Genomic DNA, 10,621 nt, shown 5'->3' with positions numbered 1-10,621 from the left:
TGCTTAAAAATCTTAACCAGCATATCTGGAGAAATCTTAGTGTGAATTCCTGAAGGATTTCATGTAAAAACTTCCCAAGTACCAATTCCGTTGCCGATTGGTTTTGTTTGATTTTTATTAGGGTTTTAATACAGCAATAATTAAAACCCACAGTTTTATGATTACTTTTATGAAAACCATTGATTAAATGTTTTATAGTAAACTTTAAAATTTCAATAAAGCAAAATTTGAAAAGTAAACAACTCTCAACAGATGGCGATCCGTTCGATAAGTAACGATATCTGTTAGTGGAAAAGCAGAAGCAGTATCTATGACACTGCTAGGTTTATTGTGGTCATCAGAAAAGTAAACTTGCTTTCGTTTTATTTTTGCTATATATGTTCGTCGCCGCACAGAGCTATGGAAAATTATGGACGAGAACAGCTTTCCCGGGAAGCTGACTAGACTGATAAGAGCAACGATGGACGGTGTGCAGAACAGCGTAAGGATTTCGGGTGAACTATCCAGTTCATTTGAATCTCGACGGGGACTACGACAAGGTGATGGACTTTCCTGCCTACTATTCAACATCGCCCTGGAAGGTGTTATGCGACGAGCCGGGCTCAACAGCCGGGGAACAATCTTCACGAAATCCGGCCAATTTGTCTGTTTTGCGGATGACAAGGATATTATTGCAAGAACATTTGGAACGGTGGCAGAACTGTACACCTGCCTGAAACGCGAAGCAGCAAAGGTTGGACTGGTGGTGAATGCGGCTAAGACAAAGTACATGCTGGTAGGCGGAACCGAACACGACCGGATCCGTCTGGGTATCAGGTATCAGAAGGCCGGCTCCAGAGGCACGTTATCCTCCATTTGGGACATTTGTGCCATCGCCATACATATAAGCCTATTTCATCATTTACCTGAGGGAGAATGGGACAAGGGATGGAATGGGATTAGGAAAGGGAAAGGTGATGAAATAGGAAGGGGTGCCCTAGAAGAGGGAATGAACGCATAAGCGCAACCAGAGCTCATAGCCCATACCATAACGGGTTTCAGTGCCCTGAAAAGGACATTGTAAAACGCATAAGCGTAAAGAGAGCCTATAGCTCATTGGAGGTAGCTTGTGACGTCATGCGACTTTCAATATGACATAGAAAGGCACGTCATCGAACGCATCCTCAATATTCAAGAAATCACCCAAGAAAAAAACTACGTTTGAGCGAGTACTTTCTTGAAAACGTATACAACTTTGTGTAAAAGAGTCACTGTGGACATCCCAAATTGGGAGGCATGTGAGTTGACATGAACAGGCATATCAGCCAGACGAACATCACAAATGTGATACTCGACAATGCGTTTCAAGCATTTCAGAAAGAACGAGGTAACCAGATGAATCTGGAACTCATTCCTTCTTTATACAACGCACGCTCCCTTTCGGGATAAAACTTTGGAGTAATTTCACGCCATGAAAATACCCAATAGCAAACTACAAGAGTTCAAAACATGTTTGAAATACTCAAATGCCTTTGGAGAAAAATAGGATAAATCCCCATTTGCACCTGGAGATTTGAAGTAAGCAGAGCTTTTTAGGGCCCACTAAGTCGATTATATAGCTATAATTCTCAAGTGGAAGCTAGAGATTCGTAACTATACAAAAGAATGGTGTATCCGAAGATATTTTGAACTTGAACGGATCAAAGTTCCATTCAGGAATACCTCTTGCGGTCCGCACAGGCCGCAGAGGACAAGCTTCTTTCAAAGCAATAGTTATGGTATACCACAATGGAGGGGGTTGTAGGTACAAAACCACAATGAAAGCGAGTTATCCAGTAAATATGGTCGCAACCAATTAGAACAGGTTCCCTAGTTTGTTGAGCAGGTTCGCCTGAATACGCAAATTTTGCGAAGGAACACTCAAAAGTGCAAAGAAGGTCAAATAAAGACTCCTCATCTGACACATCCCAATCAGTCAACTCATGACAAATACTGCTCATGCAGGGTTGGGTTAGGTGCAATTCTATGTTAAGTTATCCATGAACTGTACTTCCTAAGTAATCCATCAAACTGAAGCATCTCAAACTAATGCTTGAGCTACTTCAGATGATGTAATCATCGTAGCAATATTGTCAAATATCAGCGAAAAGATGCTGAATACAAGAGCTTGCTTAAAAGCATCCATAAGGAAATGTTGAAACATACTGTAAACGTTATTCTAAGATATAGCATTCTCGAGGCACGACAGACACTTCATTTATAATGAAAGAAGCAAACTGGGATCACAAGGTAACCTATAAAGAAGTTACCCTAGGAAAATGAACTTTTTGAATTAGAACCACTTGGGCTACGCACGCTTTTTACGCTGAAAATTGATCTGAGGTTTCCTAGCCGTAGCCACTACCCAAACTAGACAGGATTACACTCTTCACAATCACAGCATAAAAAGGAAACATCAACGACAAACCAAATCGGTGCCAATTGAAAAACGCCAATGGCGAAAACGCATTAAGCGAAACCATATAGGTAGTAATGTAAGCTAATTTACAACATTTGAATAATCCCGCCCTTATTTAGCCTCAAATTTGAGACTTAAGAAGGGCAACTGATTATCTCGGAGAAACGCAAGGTCCACTGCACTATTGCTCCGGTTAGTGCAGTAAGGGCGTAATACTGTGGAGGACGCCCTAATTCTCCACAGACTCCGTTTGTGGTTAGGTTTTTATTAGACCCCCCAAACCATTCATTCCTTGGCACGGTAAGCATAAAGCCGCATAACATCATGAATTAGGGGTCACCTGTTTAGTGGACTCTTACCACTGGATCAGGCGGTCCGTAGTGTTATTCTTAGCCAATTGAGACAACCGCTACCGACACTACACAGCTATCTAGGCTGATCGGGAAAAGAAGTTAACATTGATGGTTAACTTCCAAACGAGCCCGAAGCCCATCGAATCTCGACGGGGAATACGACAAGGAGATGGACTTTCCTGCCTACTATTCAACATCGCCCTGGAAGGTGTTATGCGATGAGCCGGGCTCAACAGCCGGGGAACAATCTTCACGAAATCCGGCCAATTTGTCTGTTTTGCGGATGACATGGATATTATTGCAAGAACATTTGGAACGGTGGCAGAACTGTACACCTGCCTGAAACGCGAAGCAGCAAAGGTTGAACTGGTGGTGAATGCGGCTAAGACAAAGTACATGCTGGTAGGCGGAACCGAACACGACCGGATCCGTCTGGGTAGTAATGTTACGATAGACGGGGATACTTTCGAGGTGGTGGAGGAATTCGTCTACCTCGGATCCTTACTGACGGCTGACAACATCATGAGTCGTGAAATTCGAAGCCACATCATCAACGAAAGTCGGGCCTACTACGGGCTGCAGAAGAAGCTCAGGTCTAAAAAGATTTACCCACGCACCAAATGCACCACGTACAAAACGGTAACAAGACCGGTGGTTCTCTACGGACACGACCATGCTCCAGGAGGACCTAAAAGCACTCGGAATTTTAGAGTGACACGTGTTAAGGACAATCTTTGGCGGTGTGCAGGAGAACGGTGTGTGGCAGAGAAGTTTTTGGAGGAATTCCTATTAAGAAATTTCTCCGTGAATTTCTACAAAAATGCATCCAAAGCTATGTTTCCTCTAGGAATTCCTCCGAAAATTCTCGGCGTAGTTCTTCCAGGAATTCCTCCTATGATTTCTTCAGAAATTCTTCTCTAAATTCTTTTTAGATTGCCTGCCAGAAATTTTCGTTATGATTTCTGAAGAAGTTTCTCAATGGATCCTCCAAGAAAGACTGAATTTCTTAAAGGCCTCTTGTAATTCCTCCAGAGATTTCACTCAGAATTTCTTAAGGAATACTGCTGAGGTTACTCCGGTAGCTTCTAGTGAAGCCTCCCAGATCGAAGATTGATGACTGAAGAGATTGGATCTGAGAAGTTACTGTTGGAGGATGTCCAAAAGCAAATACTGGATAAATCCTTGCTGGAAATGCTTAAAAATCTTAACAAGAATACGTGGAGATATCTTAGGGGGAATTTCCCGATCAGAAGAGGATATCCACAGCATAACAAAAAGTTGGCATAATAACTGTAAAATGGAATCAGTAATTTTTATGTTATTATCATATCTTATTATGTTATAAACTTGTCTGTCATAAGCGGCAAAATAACAAAACTCATAACAAAATAAAGTTCCTGGAAGACCAATTTAATAACATGTTTTGTTAGGTTCAATAACAACTCAATAACAATGATTCTTGCAGTGAATTTGAAAACTTGCTATTGTTGTGTTATACTTGTACATTTTCAATAGTAGAATAATAACAAGACTTGGTCTACAACAAAGTATATCATTGAAATGTTATTTGGTGGATGAATTTCAAAAACTTGGTCATAGATTGCCCAATAAAACATGTTATAAAAAAGTAATACTTCGATAAGTTAATAATAACAAATTATGGTATAAAAACAGGCTGAATGATTTTGTTGTTATGAATTTGATATTCTCCTCTGCTCGGGTTCTGAAGGAATTCATGTACATAAGTGACCTAAATTTATCAGCCCCTTTCCGGAACACATATTTTGCTCCCCTCAAAAACTTAATTTTTTTTTTAGTTTTTGTTATTGTAAAAAAACTTAAACAGATATTCATACTTTTTATCCCTCTATGTTCTGCCTTTCAGAGTTAGTTTGTTAGTTTGGGGCTGACAAAATCGGGTCTGTACTGTAGTAATTTGTGGAAGTATCTATGAAAATAATTGAAAAAAATCTGAGAAGAAATCAAAGCAAAACTACTAGTGGATCCCCGCAGGAGTTCCTGAAGGAATTTCCAGAGGATTTCTCCAAAAATTTCAGCAGAAATTCCTCTTGGAATCGCTCTAAGAATAATTGCCACAATTACTCCAGATTTTTCTCTTTCAATCCCTCCAGGATTCTGCCTGGGATTCCTCAAGGAAAACATTTTCAAGCTCCTCCAGGCCTGTTAGGACTCCTCCAGAAACTTCCAAAAATTCATGCTGCGATTCTTCCTAGGAGTTTTCTAAAAACAATGCTCCAACAACGTCTTCTGAAATTCTTCTTGGAACTCGCCCAGAAACGTCTCCAGGGATTCCTCTAAAAATATTTTCCAGGGTTTTTCCAATAATTTCTCCATAAATTACTCGTTTGACTCCACCAGAGATTCTTTCTCCAGATATTTATACAGCCATTCCCTAGAAAAAACGATTGTCGTGAAACTTGATAGGTTCGTAGTTGTTCGAAAATAATTAGACCCGTCTTTTTTTATTTCGTCTTTAGGCTGACCAATTTTCGATAGAGTGGTCCTAAAAACCAAAGTTTTTAAAAATTAAAAAAAAATCATAACTTTTTAACCAGTTGACCGATTTTAAGCACAAAAAAACCGCAACATCAACATTACCCTTCTTCCTCCATCAACGCTACAGCCGACCGTCTCTATGTTGCTAACGAACACATTCGAGACGAACGCATTGATACGGTGGCTACCGCCGCCACGCTCTTTCTTTGCAAATCTCCTGAGCAGCCGAACGCTTCTAAACAGTCGTTCCGACGCAGAGCTCTGTCACTCACTGCTGGGTGGCTCTCATCTGAAAGGGCCAGGATGAAGGTCAATTTGTTAAGTAGTATTGCATGGCGCAGCAAACACAAACATAGCACGCCCTATGAATAGAATATGAGGCGTAGAACAAAAACTCGCATAGCTGCTCTAAAATTGCCTGATATTGTAAATTGTCATAAAACTATGCCTTGTAGTGCTATTTTGAGTGATTTCTGATGTTTTTGGTATACATAGTTTTATAAGGATTCAAAATACATATAGCACTAGTTTACAGCATTTCTGAACTCGGCAAGCTAATGATCGTTTTTGGTGTAGAATCATGCCCTGAGATCGAAAACGAGAAGGAAAAATATTACAGTAGGGCGGAAATTTTTTCGACTTTTCATACAAGGCTGATGATTTGAAATCGATTTTTGTTCTATTTTTAAGCAAAGTCTCTCACTTTACACATCTAATTCTCCGTAATCAATGCTCCAATTGAGCTGAATTTTTTACTGTAACTTGTCAAGAAAGAATTTTTAAATTGTTTTTATCTTATTGAAAAAAAAATACATTTCTTCACATATTTTAAAAAATATTGCTAAAATTTAAGGAGATTTAAAATTGGTTGAACAAAAGGCAAGATATTTGAAATTTAGTAAATTCCATGTTTCAAAAAGTTGTAAAACTCGATATTGACCTAAAACTCAAAAACTGTTCTACTTAAATTTTTTTGAAGCACGGTTTCCAAATCAGTGCTAAATTGTACTTCAAAAATGTTGGTCTTTGACACAAGTTCACGACTTTCGTTTTATTTTGTAAACTAGTGTAATCAAATTAAAAAAAAATGTATGGGAGAATTTGGCTTTTTATTTTCAAAAAAATCATATCTTAACAACTAAAAAACCGACATCGCTGATGTTCTGATATGTTAAGCCAATTTTTTTTTCGAAAATTCTTAAAAAATATAAAATTAGGAAATTTGTTTTTTCGGCTGTGCAGTCTTGAATGAAAGCGTTGATTCTACTTAATCTTCGCCGACGTTTCGGTCCTTGGATCGGACCTTCTTCAGGGCCTGTTTTATTAAAATAACATTTAAATTTTTATAACTATACAATTTTGGGACCTCACAAATTACTTACTCGATTCTAATCAACTTTGTTCAAAAAAATGAAAATCTTGTTTCGGTGTGTCAGTTTCGAGAGGGTTACAGCTGGTTGGATGGTCTATTGTTATACAAGGGGTTGGTACTTAAAGTGAGATTAATCAAGATAGAGCTATTAATGTCTTACGCATATCATGTGGGGGTGGTTTGGTGCGAATCTTGTATGAGTGTGGTCTAATTCTGTCGGCGGAACACTGGTTTTTTTGGTTTTTTTGGAAACACTGTAGCTAGATTTGGATCGGATGTAGATGATGACCGAATACTATTGTACATCGAGAGAGGATGGAATGTTGTTATTGCTATGGCTGGTTTGAGGGAGATCTCTAACAGGTTTTCGCAGTGTGTGTATAATATTGCTATATGATCTGTTTAGATTATCTGTATCTGTGCGTCTATTGATAGTGTGTGGATTTGTTGCTATATGACACATTTCGAGAATCGGGAGTGTCGATCTCTTGAACGTGTGATCTACTATTCTTGTGTTTGTTAGGTCGAATCTGTGTTGGTGGTCGATGCAGTGCTCCACGAGAGCAGTACGGCCCTTGAGGTGTTGGATTTCCGGTTCATGGTATTGGTGTCCTTGTTGCAGTTTGTTGTCCAGAGAGTTGATAGTGGACTGGTGCCCAGACAGTCTCTTCTGGAGGCTGTTGGTGGTCATCCCCACGTAACAGGAACGGCAGTTTTGGCAGGGTATTTCGTACACAATGTTATACTTGTGCGATTGTGGGACTGGATCTTTGGGGTTGGGGTATAGCTTCTGGTTGGTGTTGGTACTTCGTGTTGTGACTCTGATCGATGGGATGTTGTTTTGCAAGGTTTTGCTGATCATAGATGAAAGAGTGTGTACATACGGAATCGATCGGTATTGGATCGGCTCCGTATCGGTTGTTGTAGGTGAAGATAAAGCTGGAACGGGTTGTGGGAGTGGAGGTTGACGATGGAGCAATCTGTTAATCAGAGGCTTTGGGTAGTTGTTTTCCTGTAGCCGTTGTAGTATGAGCTGATCTTGTTCGTGTTTTGTTTTGACTTTGCTGAATGCTCGCACTCTATCTATGAAATTGGACGCAACTCCTATTTTCTGGTCGTACGGATGGAAGGAATAGAAATTCAGCAACCGCCCAGATGAAATTGGCTTCGCATACCAATCAGTTTTAAGAGTGTTGTTCTCGGTCCTGATCACCATCGTGTCCAAGAATGCTAGTTTGTTGTCTTTCTCGATCTCACATGTGAACTGCAAATGTGTGTTGTATCTATTGAAGGTGTGGAGTGTTGTCTCTATCTGGTTTTTATGTAGGATGATGAATGTATCATCTACATATTTCTTGATTAATTCCGGAGGAATGTTTGCTGTTCTCGCAGCCCATAACATTAGGTTTTCTAACACTATGTCCGCGAGAATTGGTGAGAGCGGACTCCCCATAGCTGTACCAAACTTTTGGTGATAAAATTTCCCTCGGAAGCAAAAGTAGCTGGCATCAACGCAGAACTCTACGATCTCAATGAAGAAATCTAGATTGATATTGGTGTGCTTTTTTATATCTGTCCACATTGAGATGATTCCCTGTCTCACTAAGTCGATCGGAACGTTCGTGAATAGTGATATCACGTCGAAGGAGACAATTAGGTGATCTGGAGGTACTTGTAGACCATTGACGTACTCACAGAATGCATATGAGTCTTTAATGTTGAAGCTGCTGCTGAATGCCTTCTGTAGTATATTGGCGATGTACTTTGACAGCTCATACGTGGGAGCTGTGACGTTGGGCACCACTGGTCTCAATGGTAGGCCTGGTTTGTGTGCCTTTGGCTGTCCATATATTCTTGGACACACCGCTGCATTATTCGTCAACTTGTATCTGGTTCTGTTGTCAATGAGTTTTAGATCCAGTAGTCTTCTGACGATGTTGTTGTTGTCCTTCTGATATTTCGTAGTTGGATCCCTCTTTATTTCCTCATAGATGGTGGTGTCCTCTACCAGGCTGCCCATTTTCATGTTGTAGTCCTGTAGGTCCATTATGACTGTTCTATTTCCTTTGTCCGCTTCCATGATGAGAACGTCGGGATTGTTCTTGATGAATTGCCTAGTGCTGGATATGGCTTTTTTGCAGAACTGCGTTAGAGAGTCAGTGTTACTAACCCTTTTAGTCCTGTTGATGTAGTTCTGAATCATGTTCACGATCTGCGCTCTAGTTTGATTTGCAGTTTCGTGATCACGTGCTGTTGAAAGAATGTTCTCCACGTCGGCTATCAAGTGGAAAACTGGAACTTGGAGGAGTGTGGTATATGGAAGGGAGAATTTGGGGCCAAGGCTGAGGAGTATCATCGCTTCCGTGGGAACCGTCTTTTGCGTGACGTTGAGTATGGCCCGATCGTTGATCGTTGGTGTCGTGTTGACGTTGAAGCTACAGGTACTGTTGACCATCCGAGAGAACTTCCGTTTGATGTTCTCCTGTCGTCGATGGAAGTTGTTGTGATATGCGAACTCTTGCGTAAAAAAGAATTCTGCGTAGGTGTGTTGATCGGTTCGTTCCATAATTTGCTGTTTGAGGTTACATAACTGATGTTGGAGGGATTTTAAGCGGTGGAAGGTGTCCTTGATTTCCACGTTTAGTATTGACTTTTGGAAATTCTTGATGATTCTGGTTAACTTTCTGGTTAGGGTATCATTTTGGTCCCAAGACCATGAAAACGTAAAAAAAAACTTTAAAATGCATATTTTTTAACTAACGTATTTTTTCTTAAAACAACAATCCAATAGCTTTCAAGCAAAAAAAAAAAAGAGTTTAAAATCGGTCAACAGGTTCAAAAGTTATGATTTTTTGTAAAATTTGAGTTTTTAAAAACTTTGATTTTTAGAACCATTGTATCTGAAAAATGGTCACCCTAATGATGAAATAAAAATATACGGTTCTAATTATTTTCGAATAACCACGAACCCACCAATTCTCTCGACAATTGTTTTCTATGGAATGTCTGTACATATATGTCTGTTTGTCCCACACAGCTACCTCGTCTCAGGGGTTTCTTGTAATCTGACGATAATGTTGTGGCGACTAATGGCAATCAATCAAGCTCAAGGGCAGCAATTAAATTATTACAAACAAAAACACAAATAAAAAATCCTTCATACATATAATTGAGCTTCAGACTGATTACTTTCACCACGCTTGTCAAGCACATCTCATCAAAGCAAAATTTTACAATGGGTAATCCTTTTCGAATTGTCTGAACATATTTACTTCTACAATATTTTCACTCTCCTGTCATGTCATTGTGTCTCTTTACACGCATCATAACTTAAATGCCACATTCGGCTACTACTATTCGACTGCACTTCAATAATGTTCGACAAAAATCCATTATGCGGTTCCCATTTAGAGACCATGCAATGCCCAGATAATGAAAAATGTGAACGTGAAACAATGATGCATTGTTAACCGTGACCAAGGATACGTGGTGGTGGAAACGATGCTTGCGAATCGCTAGCAAGTGGTCGTCTGCAGCTGATGGCTGGATGAGCCTTTTTATCCTGCATGGCTGGTAGCCGATATAAAAGGGTGGTGTGATAACGGCGGTGGAATCACAAATCAATAAATCATCAGCCAGTGCGCACACATGTACACAAGGTATGAGCGGAAAATGGTCGACCACCAGAGGAAGCTAAGAACTATTTTCGATTGTTTTTTATTTTTCGTTTTGTGTTCGACACGGCCATACAAGCTTGTGCCTGTGTGCAACGTTGAAGGCAGGACAAAAATCTTAACAATTCCTTGAAATTTTCTTAACATTTTACGGTTTGAATTCCTATAAAGAAAAATACATTTTTTTTTCTTTTGGTACACCTTAGAATTCATATCGGTTAATGGATTTGATCCCAGATCCACAGCATGGGACGCATGCCGCATTCGT

General features: G+C 39.9%; 1 protein-coding gene across 1 annotated transcript; it reads right to left on the bottom strand.

The window, feature by feature from the left end:
• Window positions 1-6,974: 6,974 nt before the first annotated feature.
• Window positions 6,975-9,245, bottom strand: LOC134286065 (uncharacterized). The gene has a single exon (XM_062847631.1). The coding sequence runs from the start codon at window positions 9,243-9,245 to the stop codon at window positions 6,975-6,977; it is 2,271 nt and encodes a 756-aa protein (XP_062703615.1).
• Window positions 9,246-10,621: the final 1,376 nt, after the last annotated feature.

This window comes from Aedes albopictus, chromosome 2, assembly GCF_035046485.1.
Source record: "Aedes albopictus strain Foshan chromosome 2, AalbF5, whole genome shotgun sequence".
NCBI lineage: Eukaryota > Metazoa > Arthropoda > Insecta > Diptera > Culicidae > Aedes > Aedes albopictus.
This window is presented reverse-complemented; position numbering and strand designations above follow the sequence as displayed.